This window comes from Oncorhynchus mykiss, chromosome 4 (genome assembly GCF_057628025.1).
Source record: "Oncorhynchus mykiss isolate SJ-2025 chromosome 4, ASM5762802v1, whole genome shotgun sequence".
Classification (NCBI taxonomy): domain Eukaryota; kingdom Metazoa; phylum Chordata; class Actinopteri; order Salmoniformes; family Salmonidae; genus Oncorhynchus; species Oncorhynchus mykiss.
The window spans coordinates 53,134,837-53,157,783 of record NC_143025.1 but is presented as its reverse complement, the minus strand read 5'-3'; the positions used below and the strand labels follow the sequence as shown (position 1 = coordinate 53,157,783).

Here is a 22,947-nt window from a genome sequence, read left to right as displayed (position 1 = left end):
CTGACAAACACCTCATCTCCTTCCACAACATCAAAGCTTTTGACCCCCTCCAACTCTCATGCCATCTGCTCTGCCCTGCCCCTTGACCATGCCCCCAACTCACCTGATGAACTTGCTGCCCAAATCAATACTGCTCTATCTCTCCCTCATCTCTCTGGCCCTCATCCAAACTAAACCGACTCCTTCTCCTGCCCCCAGTTTACCCTTGAGGTAGGCGCTCTGAAGCAAGCTGGCCGCTGCCTGGAGTGCTGGAAAAGGAAGTCTGAGCTCACTGTCTACCCTGAGTTCTTCAAACTCCACCTCTCCACCTAAATTTTATTTTATTTTTTTCAACCTTTATTTACCTAGGCAAGTCAGTTAAAAAATATATATTATTTACAATGACGGCCTACGCCGACCAAACTCGGACGACGCTGGGCCAATTGTGTGCCGCCCTACAGGACCTACAGAGATGCCCTCAGTGCTGCCAGGTCCACCTACTCCTGTTCTCAACTCTGTTCTCCACTGTCAGCAAACTACTTCAGCCCCGTGACGACACCTTCTCTACTCACTCCACTGATCTCTACAACTCTTTCCTAATATCTCAAAGCTCATCATGTCATCCAAAGCTACAAGTTGCTCCCTGGATCCTCTCCCCACTCTTCTCATCAAAGCCTGCCTGCCTGCTCTCTGTCCATATATGACACACATTGTCAACCTCTCCCTTGCCCACATAACTGTCCCGTCTAACTACAAAACAGCTGCAGTCATCCCAATCTTAAAAAAGCCAGGACTGGACCCCACTATCCTCAATAACTTAGGTCCCATTTCCAACCTCCCCTTCCTTGCCAAGACTCTGGAATGTACTGTTGCCTCCCAATTACAAACCCACCTGCTAATCAACAACCTGTTCAACCTGCTTGGGGATAGAAGCTGTTTAGAAGCCTCTTGACTTGGCGCTCCGGTTCCGCTTGCAATGCGGTAGCAGAGAGAACAATCTATGACTAGGGTGTCTGGAGTCTGACAATTTTTAGGGCCTTCCTCTGACACCGCCTGGTATAGAGGTTCTGGATGGCAAGAAGCTTGGCCCCAGTGATGTACTGGGCCATACGCACTCTGTAGTGCCTTGCGGTCAGAGGCCGCACCAGGCAGTGATGCAACCTGTCGGGATGCTCTGCATGGTGCATCTGTAGAACCTTTCGAGGATCTGAGGGCACATGACAAATCAACATGTTTCAAGAAGACCACCATCGTCCCTGTGCCCAAAAATACAAAGGCTACCTGCCTAAATGACTACAAACCCGTAGCACTCACATCCGTAGCCATGAAGTGCTTTGAAAGGCTGGTAATGGCTCACATCAACACCATTATTCCAGAAACCCTAGACCCACTCCAATTCGCAAACCGCCCAAACAGATCCACAGATGATGTAATCTCTATTGCACTCAACACTGCCCTTTCCCACCTGGACAAAAGGAACACTTATGTGAGAATGCTATTATTGACTACAGCTCAGCGTTCAACACCATAGTGCTCTCAAAGCTCATCACTAAGCTAAGGACTAAACACCTCCCTCTGCAACTGGATCCTGGACTTCCTGACAGGCCGCCCCCAGGTGGTGAGGGTAGGTAGCAACACATCTGCCACACTAATCCTCAAAACTGGAGCCCCTCAGGGGTGCATGCTCAGTCCCCTCCTCTACTCCCTGTTCACCCACGACTGCATGGCCAGGCACGGCCACAACAGTGGTAGGCCTGATCACTGACAACGACAGTTGTAGGTACAGGCTATAGGTAGGAGGTCAAAGACCTGGCTGGGTGGTGCCAGAATAACAACCTATCCCTCAATGTAACCAAGACTAAGGAGATGATTGTGGACTACAGGAAAAGGAGAACCGAGCACGCCCCCATTCTCATTGACGGGGCTGTAGTGGAGCAGGTTGGGAGCTTCAAGTTCCTTGGTGTCCACATCACCAACACACTAGAATGGTCCAAACATACCAAGGCAGTTGTGAAGAGGGCACAACAAAGCCTATTGCCCCTCAGTAAACCAAAAAGATTTGGCATGAGACTTGAGGTCCTCAAAAGGTTCTACAGCTGCAACATCGAGAGCATCCTGACTCGTTGCATCACTGCCTGGTACGGCAATTGCTCAGCCTCTGACCGCAAGGCACTACAGAGGGTAGTGCGTACGGCCCGGTACATCACTGGGGCTAAGCTGTCTGCCATCCAGGACCTCTACACCAGGCGGTGTCAGAGGAAGGCCCTACAAATTGTCAAAGACCCCAGCCACCCCAGTCATAGACTGCTCTCTCTACTACCGCATGGCAAGCGGTACTGGAGCGCCAAGTCTAGGACAAAAAGGCTTCTCAACAGTTTTTACCCCCAAGCCATAAGACTCCTGAACAGGTAATCAAAATGCTACCCGGACTATTTGCATTGTGTGCCACCCCCCCACCCCCAACCCCTCTTTTACGCTGCTGCTACTCTCTGTTTATCATGTATGCATAGTCACTTTAACTATCTATACATTCATGTACAATAGTACATACTACCTCAATTGGCCCGACCAACCAGTGCTCCCGCACATTTGCTAACCGGGCTAACTGCATTGTGTCCCGCCACCCACCACCCGCCAACCCCTCTTTACGCTACTGCTACTCTCTGTTCATCATATATGCATAGTCACTTTAACCATATCTAGATGTACATACTACCTCAATCTGCCTGACTAACCGGTGTCTGTATATAGCCTCTCTACTGTTTTTCGCTGTCTTTTAACTGTTGTTTTTATTTCTTTACTTACCTATTGTTCACCTAATACCTTTTTTACACTATTGGTTAGAGCCTGTAAGTAAGCATTTCACTGTAAAGTCCTACACCTGTTGTATTTGGCGCAAGTGACAAATAAACTTTGATTTGATTTGACACAATGTCCCAAGAAAGTCCTAAAAATGTCCTCGGGACATCCATGGGACCAATCGGGAAGTAGACAAACCCTCCAGAGGTCCATGACATAACATCCTGACAACTTTAGGCGACCATTTTGTGATGTCCCGGGGGATGTCCTTATGACTCATCATTGTTTATTGTTCTATTGAAGAGCCCCTATGAAAGATTAGATATTCTATGGAGCCTGAATATCATTTGCTGCTTTCATTTCATTGTTGTATTTTGTAAGGGCTCACTGGGGAGTTTTGATTCCGAAACTATTCTTCAAATGTACAGAATAAAATGTTTTATTGACACTGTGTACGCAGCTCTTGTGCTCGCATTATCATAAACCCATTCATTGTAGGGGAACACTTTAGACCGGCCGTACAACAGGCCCCAAATTCAGTGGGGATAAATGACCCCTGGTCTATTTCTGCCTGCAAAGGATCTAGATGTAAAGTATTATATATGTCATGCCATCTGCTTATCAGCTCCTTCCAGAGAGGAATCTGGTTTTAGCATGGCGCAAAATGAAGGTCAGGTAGTACCTCTTAACAAATCATAGAGGGGATTTTGGATCTCGCCAAACCTGATACGCCATATACAATATCTGATAAGCGAAGCTGAAATGCATCACCAAAACGGATTACCCTCAGATAGCCCACTGTGCACTACTATCCAGTGCATGCTGGGTAAATAGGTGTGTGGATGTTTATAGCTAAGGCTGTTATTAAAATCAATTAGCAGGGATTATAGGCAGACATTTGTCCCCTTCTTTGCATTGAAGTAAATGAGTCCAGCAGGAATGAACATTCCATGTAAGAAAACCTTAATAAGCTAAAAATGGGGTGTACTCCAATATTATATACCTAACAAATAAGGAATTGATTCTATCTTCCAGATAGATGCATCTCGTAGCAAAAGCATATTTAGTAACACTATCATATCAAAATAAGCTTACAAACAGATAAAATATAATTGTTGCATACTGTAAGTGCCGAACGAGGTAAGTAATGTACTTTGTACCATGCAGCGAAACACAAATTCATCACCAGTATTCAGGTTCTTCCTACTGCTTCACTTCAAATCTAAGAATCCAACCTCATTTTCAATGTGTACACACAACTCACCAGTGGTGTAAAAATACTTTAAAGTACTACTTAAGTAGCTATTGGGGGTATCTTTACTATACTATTTATATTTTTTACAACTTTTACTTTTATTTCACTACATTCTTAAAGAAAATAGTAAAAAAAGTACTTGTTACATTTTGAATGCTTAGCAGGACAGGAAAATGGTCCAATTCACACACTTATCAAGAGATCTCTCCGGTGGACTCACTAAACACAAATGCTTTGTTTGTAAATTATGTCTGAGTGTTGGAGTGTGCCCCTGGCTATCCATAAATTATTTTTTTAAAAACAGTGCCGTCTGGTTTGCCTAAAATAAGTTATTTGAAATGATTTATACTTTTGCTTTAGATACTAAAGTACATTTTAGCAATTACATTTACTTTTGATACTGAAGTATATTTAAAACCAAATACGTTTAGACTTTTACTCAAGTAGAGTGATTTACTACTTTTACTTGAGTCATTTTCTATTAAGGTATCTTTACTTTTACTTAAGTATGACAATTGGGTACTTTTTCCACCACTGCAATTTACTGAAAAAATCCCCCACCCTTATAGAAACACTTCTTCTCTGGGTGTGCTCAAGAGCTCTGCCATGGGTGATTTAAAGCCTCCAGCCACTGCAGGGAGAGGGAGAGGGAGAGGGGAAATCTCTGCTGCTGCGCAAAGATACAAGGGATGAAAAAAAGCATCCTTTCATAATCTGGCACATGATTCGATTGGACTTTCCAGAGTTTCAGATTACAATTCTGCTGAGTTGAAAGTGCCTGAAAAGGACTAACGATGAGGAGATGTGTGAACAAATGTAAGCTCAAGAGGGCTGCAATGTGTTATGCAACTGCAATGCACAGTGATTTATGATTATTCATCTGACTGACTACATCTAAAAGTAAATTTAAGGACATTGGTATGTGGCTCATAAAATGACACCTCAGAAATGCAATATTACTCTGTTAGTTTCCATTTTATGCTGCATAAAATCAGATGAAATTGTGGTGAAAATTAAGTACCCACAGAGTCATAATACATACATCAATGACGAAGCCAAACCTACTTTAATAGATTATCTCCTTTTCGTTCAAACAAGACTGAGAGCCTGTGAGTGTCTTCTGATGTTTTAAAGCCTGCTTTGGTCAGAATGACCCAGTAATTGTGCTTTGGTCAGAATGTATTTGCAATGATCAGTATTCAAGTGATGTGGACGTTTAAGCATATGTTGAACCATATGTTTGCAGTACAGTGCAAGGTGTTAGAATGCACTGCTGCAAGGCCCAGGAGTTTAAAAAAAACATCCTGAATAGCAAAAGAGTGAACATTTCATTAAAAACTGCTTTAGCCTCACTCATTTAAAAAAAAAATGGAAAGTTCCAAGACCAACAAGCTGAGCTTCAAGACCTACGCAAACATAAATTGAGACATTTCTGAGCAACTGCTATTTTTGGTGCCAAAAATGTGGGACCAAATGGGATGTGATAATTTGATGTTCTGCTGGGGGGAAAAAACTGCCAAAAATGAAGATGTTATACCATTGCTGAATGTGATACCAAATGTATAATGATCTAGTGGACCAAATGCTAAGAAATGATATAATGCTAATATCTATCTCTGTATTTCTATAAATTAATCTTTAGAGATTAATCAAGATTGATAATTCTATAAACTTGAGAAAATAATAGGTGCATGTTATTCTCCTCATTTGTAGCATATTCTGATAACACATGTATAATTTATGTAAAAACCTTTGTTGTGCAAGATATATTGTACTTGAATCCAATCAGCAAAATACATATGAGTTTAGGATTAAGTTATCAAATGCTTCAGTGATGGAAAGTAAACAATTGGATAAGACATTCTCTCATTTGAAATAGATGCAATCATTAAAAAAGCAAATTAAGTGGGTTTCAAAACAGGGGTAAAAGTGCTGATAAGCTTTCCCCATCACACATATTTGTTATTATTTACAAAGTGCTGGCCAAGAGAGAATATTGGAGTGAGAAAATGAGAGAAATGGCAAGTTGTTTGTTCATTAGAGATGTGCAGTGGTATATCAACCTCATGCAATGCACCCTCTGGGCCTAGTATGCAAAATGATCAGATAATGAGTTGGGTGCTTGGAAGAAGGAACACCTACTGTAACCTCACTTCCAAAGAAGACATTACTCCAATTCCAGACCTACATTGCCCACATATCATTTGATTAGAGAAGCTTTACATACTTACTGAAATAATTTGATTAGAACAGCTTTCTGTGCCCATAGGGAGCAGAGTATGCCAATGACGAATATTGAACAGGATGGACTTTACCACTTTGATGGACTACACCACAATTCAGTGTAAATCCCCATCTCCCTACCACTTGGCAAGTTGAAATAAGGATATTTAGCTTGATGTGCCATGCAGGGTAATTCATTGTATTGTAGGGCAGACCAACCCTGAGTGTTCTCTGTTTATTTCCATGCCCCACCAAAATTGGACGGATTGCGTTAAAAATCATAAATCGCTGTCTTTTCAATAGTTGCTACATCATGGCTCCCCTCGTCAGAAAATAGATACATGGTTTATGGCTTACTCCGAGACATTACCAAGACACATGAACCTTGGCTCATGGAGTCGTTAATCATGTTTTTCCTGTAGATCCATAGCCTATCTGGGGGAGGGTCAAAGGAATGTTAGTTATTTACCTCTATTTCAACAGGGAAGTCATATTGAGACTAAAGTATTTTTTACAAATGAGCTCTGCACAATACAAAAACAAGTATAGATAAACATACATATTAAAATACACATTAAGATCCATAACACAGTCAATTAAAACAAACACATTATTCATTATAAAAATCCTGTGTCGGTTGTCTGCATTGCCCTAGGGACTTCAAAGCATCTAATCAAAATATATTTTGGAGATTATTCCAAACATTGGGCGCAAGAAAATTAAAGGCGAATTCACTGAACTCTGTAGACACCAGCGGAGTCTGCAAAGTTAACCAACCCTGTGACCGGGTTTGATAACTTGTCATTTTAAATCTTAACAGTGATGTTAGGTAAGTGGGAAGCTTATGGAGCAGTGCTTTGTAAACAAAAATAGTGTAATGATGTGATGTACGTGACTTTAAGCCATGGATCCAAGATTCATGATACTATTATGATACCCTTGCATAAAGTAATAGTCTGATTATGTCAGAAATGGTCAGAATGATGTACAGTTCATTCGGAAAGCATTCAGACCCCTTGACTTTTTCCACATTTTGTTAGGTTACAGCCTCATTCTAAAATTGAATAAAAATAAAGTTTCTTATTGATCTACACACATTACCCCCTAATGACAATCAGAAACAGGGTTTTAGAAATGTTTGCTAATTTACAAAAAATAAAAAAAATAACTGAAAATTCACATTTACAAAAGTATTCAGACCCTTTACTCAGTACTTTGTTGAAGCTCCTTTGCCACCTTTGGTATCTTCTCTTCAGATCCTCTCAAGCTCTGTCAGGTTGGATGGGGAGCGTTGCTGTACAGCTATTTTCAGGTCTCTCCAGAGATGTTCGATCGGGTTTAAGTCCGGGCTCTGGCAGGGCTAATCAAGGACATTCAAAGATGTTTCCCGAAGCCATTCCTGCGTTGTCTTGGTTGTGTGCTTAGGGTTGTTGCCCTGTTGCAAGGTGAACTTTCGCCTGAGTTTGATGTCCTGAGCATTCTGAATCAGGTTTACATCAAAGATCTCTCTGTACTTTGCTCCATTCATCTTTCCCTCAATCCCGACTAGTCTCCCAGTCCCTGCCTCTGAACAACATCTCCACAGCATGATGCTGCCACCACCATGCTTCACCGTAGGGATGGTACTAGGTTTCCTCCAGACACGATGCGTGGCATCCAGGCCAAAGAGTTCAATCTTGGTTTCATCAGAACAGAGAATCTTGTTTCTCATGGTCTGAGAGTCTTTTGTCAAACTCCAAGCGGGCTGTCATGTGCCTTTTACTGAGGAGTGGCTTCTGTCAGGCCACTTTACCATAAAGGCCTGACCGGTGGAGTGTTGCAGAGATGGTTGTCCTTCTGGAAGGTTCTCTCATCTCCACTGAGGAACTCTAGAGCTCTCTCAGAGTGACCATCGAGTTCTTGGTCACTTTCCTGATCAAGGCCATTCTCCCCCGATTGCTCAGTTTGGCTGGGCGGACAGCTCTAGGAAGAGTCTTGGTGGTTCCAAACTTCTTCCATTTAAGAATTATGGAGGCCAATGTGTTCTTGGAGACCATCAATGCTGCAGAAATGTTAAGGTACCCTTCCAGAGATCTGTGCCTCAACACAATCCTGTCTCTGAGCTTTATGGACAATTCCTTCGACCTCATGGCTTGGTTTTTGCTCTGACGTGCACTGTCAACAGTGGGACCTTAGACAGGTGTGTGCCTTTCCACATAATGTCCAATCAATTGAATTTACCACAGGTGGACTCATCTCAAGGATGATCAATGGAAACAGGATGCACATGAGTTCAATTTCGAGTCTCATAGCAAAGTCTCAATACTTATTTTTAATAAATTTGCAAACATTTCTAATAACCTGTTTTCACTTTGTTATTATGGGGAATTGTGTGTAGATTGTTGAGGATTTTTATGTATTTAATATATTTTAGAATAAGGCTATAATGTAACAAAATGTGGAAAAAGTCAAGAGCACTGTATGTAATAGTAAAGATTATTTAGAGCAAAAAAGGATCAAAAACTGGTAAATGGAAGAAAGAAACAATGTGAGAATGTTCTCCGTTTTGCATCTGTTCATCTTGGGACTATATTTGGAGTGCTAATGAACAAAACACCTGATCGTATTCATAGAATATTTAAAAAATATACACTATATACAAAAGTATGTATAGGTGTATAAAATTGATTACACAGCCATGCAATCTCCATAGACAAACATTGGCAGTAGAATGGCCCATACTAAAGAGCTCAGTGGCTTTCAACGTGGCACTGTCATAGGATGCCACCTTTCCAACAAGTCAGTTCGTCAAATGTCTGCCCTGCTAGAGCTGCCCCGGTCAACTGTAAGTGCTGTTATTGTGAAGTGGAAACATCTAGGAGCCGCAACGCGTTAGCCACGAAGTGGTAGGACACACAAACTCACAGAACGGGACCGCCAAGTGCTGAAGCGCGTAAAAATCGTCTGTCCTCGGTTGCAACACTTACTACTGGTGTTCACATTCCTATTGGTCATGTAATATATATATATATATATATCCTCTATAATATGTGTGTGCAATATAGATAACAGATTCTACAATTCTGAAAAACAAGACATGTGGGACACAGAACCCTGCAAACAATAATGAGTCACGAAATGGTTGCCTAAAGTCGTCAGGAAGTTTTGTCATGGTCCCCTGGAGATTTTGTCCAGTTCCAGGATAGTCCCCGGGGACGTCCCCATGACACAACATCCCAAGAAAGTCCTAAAAAGGTCCTGGCATTGTCCTGACATGGTCCTCAGTGAAGTCCTGGGAACGTACAGGGAACTAAATAAAGGTCCCCCTGAGAACGTTTCCTTGGGACCATCACACCATGTTCTTAGAATGTTCTAAGAACGTTAGTTGGAAAACGTTGCACCAAAACCCTAAAGGGTCCTAATGGGAAATCTCCTCAGGGTTTCCCCTGTTTCCTGGGTACATTGTATGTCTCAAAATATTTGGACTGATGCTTGTTAAGCGGTCTATGATTTATGAAAAAAGTAAAAGGAGAAGCGTATGGGAGCGTATTCTATCATCTTAGCTTCTATATTGGGGCGGCAGGGTAGCCTAGTGGTTAGAGCGGTGGACTAGCAACCGTCGAGGTTGCAAGTTCAAACCCCCGAGCTGACAAGGTACAAATCTGTCGTTCTGCCCCTGAACAGGCAATTAACCCACTGTTCCTAGGCCGTCATTGAAAATAAGAATTTGTTCTTAACTGACTTGCCTAGTAAAATAAATAAAAACATACAAAAATAAATTTGTTCAAACGGCACTACGGATCAACACTGAGTATACCAAACATTATGAACACCTGAGTATACTCAAACATTATGAGTTGACAAAAAAACCTGCAGTGTTGCAGTTCTTGAAACAAACCGGTACGCACTTGCTCTCAATAACTCAGGCCCTGGTGGAATTCTGCCTTTCCTGTAATGAACTGGGATTCATGATCAAGGGATAGGTTAGCATTTAGGGGCTTCATCTGCTAGTAGTGCTGAAACACCATGACTGTTCTCATAAAAGTCTAATTGTGCATTTTCTAGGGTGGAAAAAAATGAAGGATTGTACTTGTCCAGCCTGTTTTTTTGCTAACATGCTACAAATACGTGTCAGCAAGCATTCAGCAATATAACATTACACAGCTGGTTGCATATTAGCGTCACTAGCCTGAATCTATTCTGTACTTACTCTATTAATATAATTACTTCTGTATGTTTATTGAGTGATCATATTTGATTTAATTCACAGGCTACTTACAAAACCTGGTGCATTTGTCATTCAGCAGTGTTGTGGGAACCGCCGCCCCTACCATATCGGGAGCAGAAGGCTGAGGCAGTACGTGGCCAGGCACCAGTCCCACTTCAGGTTGGTCACATTTGACCTGGTCATAGGTCAAAATACTATCACTGTCCTGGAATTCACCTAATAACCATTGATAATGTTCTCAGCAGAGGTGTGGACTCGAGTCACAAATATGATGACTTGCAACTCGACTTTGACTTCAACACCAATGACTCGTGACTTAACTTAGACTTGAGCCTTTTGACTCGAACTGACTTGATACCCTCCCCAAGTCCAAATATAAAAAATGATGCTATTAAAAAAAGGGGGCAGCGCATCAACTCTTCATTTAACGGATTACAGTTTGAATCGGAGAGCAGCCAATCAAATTGTGCCAGTTAACAAAAAGTTGGGTGTGGATGTGCAGAGGAACGTCGGCGGGTGAATTCAGATAGAGCCCTTGGAAAGATTATACCTAAATTATTATTTTCGGATATAAAGACTACGCTGAGGTCAACAGAAAACTGATTTCAACTTGCAAAACATGCGGGAAGAAAAATACAAACGGAGGAGCAACAACTTCCAACTTTGTTCGACATTTGAAGCTGCACAAAGAACGGTAAGTCGTGGCTAATATAGCCGACAGCTATATATAAATTTGCTAGTGTAGCAGGTAGGCTAAGGTAACATTAAATCAATGAGCCTCCACACTGTCAGTCATTGCACCCAAGATTGAGCTACAACTGGCTAGTGCTAAGACTTGAGACTTACTTGTGACTTGTAAAACAATTACTTGGTCCCACTTCTGGTTCTCAGTGCTGTGCATATCAACTCTACCTTGTAGAGACGGTTTGGAGAGATGATGCACATCTCTCCTGGTTTGGAGTGTCAAACACACCACCCCTCCTGCCATCTGACTGCACCTGTTCATAATCTGTAATACATTACATACAACGAAGGGACTTCATCACCCACTGGAGACTTGAAGACATAACCTCACCCAGAGAGCTGTGCATGTCAGAAATACAGTGTAGACATTGTTAATGTTGTAAATTACTATTGTAGCCAGAAACGGCAGATTTTTTATGGAATATCTACATCGGCGTACAGAGGCCCATTATCAGCAACCATCACTCCTGTGTTCCAATGGCATGTTGTTAGCTAATCCAAGTTTATAATTTTAAAAGGCTAGTTGATCATTATAAAAATCTTAGCAATTGTTAGCACAGCTGAAAACTGTTAAAGAAGCATCAAAACTGGCCTTCTTTAGACTAGTTGAGTATCTGGCCAGTATCTGTCCAGAATCAAATAACTTTCTTCTGAAACTCGTCAGTCTACTCTTGTTCTGAGAATTGAAGGCTATTCCATGCGAGAACTTGCCAAGAAACTGAAGATCTCGTACAACTCTGTGTACTACTCCCTTCACAGAACAGCGCAAACTGTCTCTAACCAGAATCGAAAGAGGAGTGAGAGGCGCCGGTGCACAACTGAGCAAGAGGACAAGTACATTAAAGTGTCTAGTTTGAGAAACAGACGCCTCACAAGTCCTCAATTGACAGCTTCATTAAATAGTAACAGCAAAATACCAGTGAAGAGGCGACTTCAGGATGCTAGCCTTCTGGCAGAGTTGCAAAGAAAAAGCCATATCTCAGACTGGCCAATAAATAGAAATGATTAAGATGGGCAAAATAACACATACCCTGGACAGAGGACGATTGGAAAAAAAGTGTTATGGACAGACAAATCTAAGTTTTAGGTGTTCGGATCACAAAGAATAACATTTTGTCTAAGATGGCGTAGCAGTGAAGATGTGTTTTGTTTGTGTCTCGTGTACTTTTGTATTTTTCGTATTTTTTGTATATATATTTAAATTTTATTTTCAATCTCTTTTTGATTTTTAATTTGATTATACCTTCCGGTAACCTGCCTCACCCAATGTGATACGGTATCGCTATTATTTGTAATTTTTAGAACACATTCAAGAACCTCCAGAAGCTAACCAGCTAATTAGCTATTCAGTCATTGTTAGCCATTGCTAGTGGCTTTTACCCTCTGCACAGATACCATCCCTGTTCTTAGCCTGGATAATACTCGCCAGTCTACCAGTATTGGACTGTCTCTCCACAGCAACGCCCGATTCCTGCCGTAATCCCTGGACCACTACTTCTGATCTTCACAGCTAGCTTGCAGCTATCTAGCTCACAGCTTGCAGCTAGCTAGCTCACAGCTTGCAGCTAGCTAGCTCACCGTGGCACCCAGTACCAAAGTAATCCCTGAGGCCCACCCCGACCTACTCAGCTGTTCACCCGAACCACAGTCAGACACGGCTAGAGCCCGATACTCCACCGGATCCTTGCTGTAAACTCTGGACCTTGGCACCGGATCACCGCTGCTACCGATTGGCTATCGTGGCTAACGCCACTGCCACGAAGCTAGCACCAGTTAGCCGTGAGCCAGGCGCATCTCCCGGCCAGCAAACTAAATTCTACAATACCTCTTTCGCCATCTGGCTTGGATTCTCTGTTGACACGGCGCCCCGCCACACCACCACGAATACTCCATCCGCTGTGCCTTCAACCGGCCTCTGTCGGAGGGCTACTAACTATCTGGACAAGAGGAATACCTATGTGAGAATGCTGTTCATCGACTACAGCTCGGCATTCAACACCATAGTACCCTCCAAGCTCGTCATCTAGCTCGAGACCCTGGGTCTCGACCCCGCCCTGTGCAACTGGGTACTGGACTTCCTGACGGGCCGCCCCCAGGTGGTGAGGGTAGGCAACAACATCTCCACCCCGCTGATCCTCAACACTGGGGCCCCACAAGGGTGCGTTCTGAGCCCTCTCCTGTACTCCCTGTTCACCCACGACTGCGTGGCCACGCATGCATCCAACTCAATCTTCAAGTTTGCGGACGACACAACAGTGGTAGGCTTGATTACCAACAACGACGAGACGGCCTACAGGAAGGAGGTGAGGGCCCTCGGAGTGTGGTGTCAAGAAAATAACCTCACACTCAACGTCAACAAAACTAAGGAGATGATTGTGGACTTCAGGAAACAGCAGAGGGAGCACCCCCCTATCCACATCGATGGAACAGTAGTGGAGAGGGTAGCAAGTTTTAAGTTCCTCGGCATACACATCACAGACAAACTGAATTGGTCCACTCACACAGACAGCATCGTGAAGAAGGCGCAGCAGCGCCTCTTCAACCACAGGAGGCTGAAGAAATTTGGTTTGTCACCAAAAGCACTCACAAACTTCTACAGATGCACAATCGAGAGCATCCTGGCGGGCTGTATCACCGCCTGGTACGGCAACTGCTCCGCCCACAACCGTAAGGCTCTCCAGAGGGTAGTGAGGTCTGCACAACGCATCACCGGGGGCAAACTACCTGCCCTCCAGGACACCTACACCACCCGATGTTACAGGAAGGCCATAAAGATCATCAAGGACATCAACCACCCGAGCCACTGCCTGTTCACCCCGCTATCATCCAGAAGGCGAGGTCAGTACAGGTGCATCAAAGCTGGGACCGAGAGACTGAAAAACAGCTTCTATCTCAAGGCCATCAGACTGTTAAACAGCCACCACTAACATTGAGTGGCTGCTGCCAACACACTGACACTGACACTGACTCAACTCCAGCCACTTTAATAATGGGAATTGATGGGAAATGATGTAAATATATCACTAGCCACTTTAAACAATGCTACCTTATATATTGTTACTTACCCTACATTATTCATCTCATATGCATACGTATATACTGTACTCTATATCATTGGCTGCATCCTTATGTAATACATGTATCACTAGCCACTTTAACTATGCCACTTTGTTTACATACTCACCTCATGTATATACTGTACTCGATACCATCTACTGTATCCTGCCTATGCTGCTCTGTACCATCACTCATTCATATATCCTCATGTACATATTCTTTATCCCCTTACACTGTGTATAAGACAGTTGTTTTGGTATTGTTAGTTAGATTACTTGTTGGTTATTACTGCATTGTCGGAACTAGAAGCACAAGCATTTCGCTACACTCGCATTAACATCTGCTAACCATGTGTATGTGACAAATAAAATTGGATTTGATTAGATTTAAGCGCCTTGTCGCCTGCTAGCGTAGTGGCGGGTTCCCTGTTCCATCTACTGCTGCCCCCTGGACACTATGATCACTTGGCTAAATAGCTGATGCCTGCTGGACTGTCCATTAATCACGGTACTCCATTATGTTTATTTATTTTTTATCTGTCGGCCCCAGCCGCGAACTCAGGCTCTGTGTGTAGTTAATCCGACCCTCTCTGCCTAGTCATCGCCATCAACACCTGCGATTACTTTATGCCTCGCTGTATGTCTCTCTCAAATGTCAATATGCCTTGTATACTGTTGTTCAGGTTAGTTATCATTGTTTTAGTTTACAATGGAGCCCCTAGTTCCACTCTTCATACCTCTGATACCTAATTTGTTCCACCTCCCACACATGCGGTGAATTCACCCATTACAACCAGCATGTCCAGAGATACAACCTCACTTATCATCACCCAGTGCCTGGGCTTACCTCCGCTGTACCCGCCCCCCACCATACCCGTCTGCGCATTACGCCCTGAATATATACTACCATGCCCAGAAATCTGCTCCTTTTATTCTTTGTCCCCAATGCTCTAGGCGACCAGTTTTGATAGCCTTTAGCCGCACCCTCATACTAATCCTCCTCTGTTCCGCGGGTGATGTGGAGGTAAATGCAGGCCCTTCATTTCCCCAGGCACCCTCATTTGTTGACTTCTGTGATCAAAAAAGCATTGGTTTCATGCATGTCAACATCAGTAGCCTCCTCCCTGAGTTTGTTTTACTCACTGCTTTAGCACACTCTGCCAACCCTGATGTCCTTGCCGTGTCTGAATCCTGGCTTGGGAAGGCCACCAAAAATTCTGAGATTTCCATACCCAACTATAACATTTTCTGTCAAGATAGAACTGCCAAAGGGGGAGGAGTTGCAGTCTACTGCAGATATGGCATGTAATGTCATACTTTCCAGGTCCATACCCAAACAGTTCGATACCCAAACATACTCAAACATACCCAAACAGTTTGACTCTCTCCAGAAATAAGTCTCTCACTGTTGCCGCCTGCTACCGACCCCCCTCAGCTCCCAGCTGTGCCGTGGACACCATTTGTGAATTGATCGCCCCCCATCTAGCTTCAGAGTTTGTTCTGTTAGGTGATCTAAACTGGGATATGTTTAACACCCCGGCAGTCCTACAATCTAAGCTAGTTGCCCTCAATCTCACACAAATCATCAAGGAACCCACCAGGTACAACCCTAAATCTGTAAACAAGGGCACCATCATAGACGTTATCCTGACCAACTGGCCCTCCAAAAACACCTCCGCTGTCTTCAACCAGGATCTCAGCGATCACTGCCTCATTGCCTGTATCCGCTACGGGTCCGCAGTCAAACGACCACCCCTCATCACTGTCAAACGCTCCCTAAAACACTTCTGCGAGCAGGCCTTTGTAATCCTCCTGGCCCGGGTATCCTGGAAGGATATTGACCTCATCCCGTCAGTTGAGGATGCCTGGTCATTCTTTAAAAGTAACTTCCTCACCATCTTAGATAAGCATGCGCCGTTCAAAAAATGCAGAAGTAAGAACACTCCAGACCTGACTGCCCTCGACCAGCACAAAAACATCCTGTGGCGGACTGCAATAGCATCGAATAGTCCCCACGATATGCAACTGTTCAGGGAAGTCAGGAACCAATACACGCAGTCAGTGACCCAAAGCCAAGGCCAGCTTTTTCAAGCAGAAATGTGCATCCTGTAGCTCAAACTCCAAAACGTTCTGGGACACTGTAAAGTCCATGGAGAACAAGAGCACCTCCTACCAGCTGCCCACTGCACTGAGGCTAGGTAACACGGTCACCACCGATAAATCAATGATAATCGAAAACGTCAACAAGCATTTCTCAAGGGCTGGCCATGCCTTCCTCCTGGCTACTCCATCCTCGGCCAACAGCTCTGACCCCTCAGCAGCTACTCGCCCAAGCCTCCCCAGCTTCTCCTTTACCCAAATCCAGATAGCAGATGTTCTGAAAGAGCTGCAAAACCTGGACCCGTACAAATCAGCTGGGCTTGACAATCTGGACCCTCTATTTCTGAAACTATCCGCAGCCCTTGTCGCAACCCCTATTACCAGCCTGTTCAACCTCTCTTTCATATCGTCTGAGATCCTCAAGGATTGGAAAGCTGCTGCAGTCATCCCCCTCTTCAAAGGGGGAGACACCCTGGACCCAAACTGTTACAGACCTATATCCATCCTGCCCTGCCCATCTAAGGTCTTCCAAAGCCAAGTCAACAGACAGATCACTGACCATCTCGAATCCCACCGTACCTTCTCCGCTGTGCAATCTGGTTTCCGAGCCGGTCATGGGTGCACCTCAGCCACGCTCAAGGTACTGAATGATATCATAACCACCATCGATAAAAGACAGTACTGTGCAGCCGTCTTCATCGACCTGGCCAAGGCTTTCGACTGTCAATCACCATATTCTTATCGACAGACTCAGTAGCCTCGATTTTTCAAATGACTGAATTGTCTGGTTCACCAACTACTTTGCAGACAGAGTTCAGTGTGTCATATTGGAGGGCATGTTGTCCGGTCCTCTGGCAGTCTCTATGGGGGTGCCACAGGGGTCAATTCTCGGGCCGACTCTTTTCTCTGTATATATCAATGATGTTGCTCATGCTGCGGGTGATTCCCTGATCCACCTCTACGAAGACAACACCATTCTGTATTCTTCTGGCCCTTCCTTGGACACTGTGATATCGAACCACCAAACGAGCTTCAATGCCATACAACACTCCTTCCGTGGCCTCCAACTGCTCTTAAACGCTAGTAAAACCAAATGCATGCTTTTCAACCGTTCGCTGCCTGCACCTGCACGCCCGACTAGCATCACCACCCTGGATGGTTCCCACCTAGGATATGTGGACATCTATAAGTACCCAGGTATCTGGCTAGACTGTGAACTCTCCTTCCAGACTCATATCAAACATCTCCAATCTAAAATCAAATCTAGAGTCGGCTTTCTATTCCGCAACAAAGCCTCCTTCACTCACACCGCCAAACTTACCCTAGTAAAACTGACTATCCTACCGATCCTTGACTTCGGCGATGTCATCTACAAAACTGCTTTCAATACTCTACTCAGCAAACTGGATGCAGTTTATCACAGTGCCATCTGTTTTGTTACTAAAGCACCTTATACCACCCACCACTGCAACCTGTATGCTCTAGTCGGCTGGCCCCCGCTACATATTCGTCGCCAGACCCACTGGCTCCAGGTCATCTACAAGTCCATGCTAGGTAAAGCTCTGCCTTATCTCACTGGTCACGATGGCAACACCCACCCGTAGCACGCGCACCAGCAGGTGTATCTCACTGATCATCCCTAAAGCCAACACCTCATTTGGCCGCCTTTCCTTCCAGTTCTCTGCTACCTGTGACTGGAACAAATTGCAAAAATCGCCTAAGTTGGAGACTTTTATCTCCCTAACCAACTTTAAACATCTGCTATTTGAGCAGCTAACCGATCGCTGCAGCTGTACATAGTCCATCGGTAAATAGCCCACCCAATTTACCTACCTCATCCCCATACTGTTTTTATTTATTTACTTTTCTGCTCTTTTGCGCACCAGTATCTCTACCTGCATGACCATCTGATCATTTATCACTCCAGTGTTAATCTGCAAAATTGTATTATTCGCCTACCTCCTCATGCCTTTTGCACACAGTGTATATAGACTCTTTTTTTCTTTTTTCTACTGTGTTATTGACTTGTTAATTGTTTACTCCATGTGTAACTCTGTTGTCTGTTCACACTGCTATGCTTTATCTTGGCCAGGTCACAGTTGTAAATGAGAACTTGTTCTCAAGTAGCCTACCTGGTTAAAATAAAGGTGAAATAAAAATTTTAAAAATTGTGAGACGCAGAAAAAATGAAAACATGCTGGAAGAGTGCTTAACACCGTCTGTCAAGCATGGCGGAGGCAATGTGATGGTCTCGGGGTGCGTTGGTAGTGGTAAAGTGGGACATTTGTACAGGGTAAAAGGGATTTTGAAGAAGGAAGGCTCCCACTCCATTTTGCAATGCCGTGCCATACCCTGTGGATGGCGCTTAATTCAAGCCAATTTCCTCCCTCTACAGGACAATGACCCAAAACACAGCTCCAAACTATGAAATAACTATTTAGGGAAGAAGCAGTCCACTGGTATTCTGTCTATAATTGGATGGCCAGCACAGTCACCAGATCTCAACCCTATTGAGTTGTTGTGGGAGCAGCTTGACCATATGGTACGTAAGAAGTGCTCACAAGCCAATCCAATTTATGGGAAGTGCTTCAGGAAGCACTGGATGAAATCTCTTCAGATTACCTCGACAAATAGACTACAAATCCATTTTGAATTTGAACATTTACACATTTTCTACTACTTATCAAATAATTTTAACATCCCAGTACAGTCAAAAACATGTATTTTATATATTTTTTCAACAGTATGAGTTTGGAATAATACTGTGAAATTGTGAAAAGGATGGTAATGCCCTTTTTAGTGTAAGAATTGTTGGAAAAGGCCACCTGAAATGTTGACCTGTTTTGGTGAGATGGAGACAAATCAAGTGACAAATCAAATTTGATAAAATATTTACTAAATAAACGAAAGAAAAATTAATATAATCGATGAAAAAGTAACAAGATATGTACATTACAGTAACAAGGCTATATACAGGGGGTACCGGTACCAAGTCAATGCGCGGGGTTACAGGATAGTCAAGGTCATTTCTAAAGTGACTATGCATAGATAATAAACAGCGAGTAGCAGCAGTGTAAAAACAAAGGGGGGAGGGGGTTTAGTGGGGTTCAATGTAGTCTGGGAAGCTAGTTGATTAGCTGTTCAGCAGTCTTATGTCTTGGGGGTAGAAGCTGTTAAGGAGCCTTTTGGTCCTAGACTCCGGTACCGCTCCGGTACCGCTTCCCGTGCGGTAGCAGAGAGAACAGTCTATGTCTTGGGTGACTGGAGTCTTTGACAATTTGGTAAATTAATAAATAGACAGTTCCAAATAACAGTTAGCTTTCAGTTTTCTCCTCCCCACTCAGACCACTCTCAGTCAGTCCTAGAAAAATTCCTGCTTGAGGAATTGCTCTTTACTAATAAATTATTTTTGTTTATTTTTTTACCATTTTAATTGAAAACAATCTCAGAAATTGCTACCCATAAATGATTTGATATTGAGATAAAAATGGCTGCATTAACATTTCAGTGCATACTGTAGCGGTGCTCAAACAAGACAGAGTGATATTCAAGTACTGGACCGACCATTTAATATCATTGTCACAGCCATGCGGTGTCAAACTGTACTGTCACTAACCTATAGGAAGAGGTCAACTGTAGAGCACATTTCACAAATCTCATGTAGAAAACATTAGCCAATGTGTTGTTTGCAAAAAAGGTACTTAACCCTCTTATTGACATTTCAGTGTTGTTTAAGAAGGCAATGTTTTGTGGGCTGGTGCTGCCACAACCATGCAATTTACTTTGTATATTAGTTAGTCGTGATGACCATTTTTACTTTAACTTTCATAATAGTTTGAGCATGTCAAATGAGACCAAGCAAGAATGCAATCCTAAATGAGCATCAATGGTATTTGAAGGGAATCATTACATTGTTTAATCTACATGTTTGATGAGGTTTAGCATCAATTGGTTCCTGTTTGACATCTCTAAATGACAACAAATGTCATTCCCTACATGGACCTTTCCCCCACTCCTCCTTTGTGGAGCTGACAGAAGATAATTATATATCTTCAACCTAATTAACAGACATGGTTAAATGAGTTGGAGACTACCTGTTGCCAGGAATCTAAAACAATTGCCTATGCCAAGCTGCTCAGCTTGCGCACTGCAAAAAAATTACTACAAATAAAATGTGGAACTTGGAACAAAACAAGAACAATGGGACGTCGAGTTAATTTATCTCCACAATTGATAGCACTGGTTTGCGTTGGACCATGAAATTGTCATTTGCTCTGCAAGCATTACATAAAATGAGAGTTCAGGGCTATGTGTTGTCAGAGAGCAGGATTTGACTTGCAACTTGACAAAATCCCCGTGGAGATCCATTTCCAAGTAAAAATGTAAGGGATGCAGGAGAGTACATGCTCATACAGAGCCACGTCTCCAGAATGGAACATGAAACGATGGGCAAATCCATGATGCAGGATGAAAAACTCTGGATAGCGCTGAGTAGATTTATCATGCAATGTCACTCGCCATGTGTGTCTGTGCATGTGTGTGTGTGTATGCGAGCGGGGTGTGAGTATGTGTGCAAACAGTATTAAGCAAAATAATGTAACCAACGAGAGAGATTACATTCTGCGACTTGCTTAAAACCATAAGAGAGGGAGAAAAGACGGCCTGGCAAAGGGATTATTCCGAGCTGTAATTTGAAAGCAACAGAAGTAGAGTGGAAAAACACCTGCCACATCGACAGCAACAGGTTAGAGAGGTGGCAGCAGCAGAGCCCGGCTGCTTCTGGAAGGAGAGAAACGGAGACAGAGCCACTGCACATAGCAAACAACAAAGTAACAGGGTCCTTTCACTGACATCCTGCCCTTCATGCAGACTGTACTTAGCTAGCATAGGGGGCGGGATGAAGAAGCCAGAGTAAAGCCATCAGCAAAAGGAAACGCATCGGTCCCAGAGCCATATGTAACAGTCAAAGTGACTGAATGATGCCACTACGCTCCAAAGGAGAGAGAGTAAAGGAGGTGGGGGTGTGCAATGAGACGGACGAGCTGTTTACATTGACAGGAAGAAAATAAAACAGAAACAAAACAGAACCAATCCTGAGAAACCAAAATGAACTGCAAGTGAAAGCACATACAGTGAAGCTGTACCCCAGCAGGCATCCCAGCCAATCAAGAGAGAGGAATTGGAGATGGAGGAGAGGTTTTTAGGTTAGTGTGGAGTGGATCCCTTTGCTGGTTTACGTACAGCACGGTGACATATACTGACCTGAGCGGGAGACAGCACTAGTTGCGGTGGGTTCAATAATTGCTACAGGGAAAAAAAGGGGGAAAGAAGGAAAAAAGAGGACATTCATGTATTATTAACAGAATGGAGACGCAAAAGAAAATAATAATCCACATTCAAGGACAAAGGACAGGGAATGAAGACAAAACTACCCATGCCTGAGGTCTGTCGTTTCTGTAGTAAGCTATAAACTAAACATGCTAATTAACAACATATCCCTTCCCTTAGGTAAAGGCCACTGCTGAGCTTCTCAAAATGTTCTTAGACTGAGTCCATATGGAGCTCATCAAACTTCCTTGTCCTGAAATTATAAACTACTGACCGCCTCTCGCTTTGATGCGTGGAATCAAACTTGGCTCAATTAACAATCATAATTACATCTGCACCTTGTTGGCAGCCGTTTAATCATATTGATGTAATTTGATTTTCACTTTAATATCACGCAACTCTCCCCATTTCTTGTTCTCCTTTTTTTGGAGTCTGCCTGAAGAATGAGGAGAGAGAGAGAGAAAAAAATCCTCTTTGATCCCTCTGAGGGGAAAGTGAATCCCAATCTGATTACTTTATGAACTCATTTCAAACTGAGCGGGCGGTGGCATTTGGGGAATCGAATAATGTGACATCCTGAAATGTCCACATCCACCATCTTGGAAAAACAGTCATACCCGATGTGTCTATTAAAGGTCTTCCTTTTTATAAATTTCAAACGTTCATATTTACATAACTATATGACAAATACATGTATTTAGTGTAGTTTTCGGCAGTAAAGGTCCCATGCAGCCATTTTTATCTCAATATCAAACCATTTCTGGGTGACAATTAAGTAACTTACTGTGATTGCTCTACTACACTAGCTTCCGACATACCTAACTTTGCTGTTAAAATATAAAAACATGAGATACCAAACTCATTCACAAGCTTGGTTAACTCTTGAGGTTCCTTGGGTCTCCACCGAACTAGGCAAATACATTTTTAGTTTTAAAGCACCTCATTGCTGGAACTACAAAATACATTACAACTGGATTTTCTGGTGCCGCTAAAGCAATTCAAAAAATTGATTGGGGACTCTCCCAGACAAACATGGCTTCTTTTTTGATAGGACTGACTGGGAGAGGTTTGAGTGGGGAGGGGAAAACTGAAAATGTGGTGTTACTGGCAGGGAGGTTTGGAACTCCCTTACTTATTGGTCTATTAACTCATTTACTGAATGATGATGTCACCATAGAAAGCCAAAACTCCCTCCCATCTAAACAGGCATTAATTTCAGGCGGTCTTTTCAAACAGCTCTTACACTAAATTTCACA

The 22,947-nt window shown here is 43.2% G+C and overlaps 1 protein-coding gene across 2 annotated transcripts in view; it reads right to left on the bottom strand.

The window, feature by feature from the left end:
- negr1 (neuronal growth regulator 1) overlaps nt 1-22,947 on the bottom strand; it is a 404,374-nt gene that overhangs the window by 66,790 nt on the left and 314,637 nt on the right. Inside the window, exon 7 of one of the 2 annotated variants that reach the window (XM_021599922.3) lies at nt 21,626-21,667. The exons of the other annotated variant lie outside the window; for it this stretch is intronic. Within the exon in view, the coding sequence (XP_021455597.3) occupies nt 21,626-21,667 (42 nt within the window). The remainder of the gene's footprint in view (nt 1-21,625; nt 21,668-22,947) is intronic. 2 annotated transcript variants of the gene reach the window in all.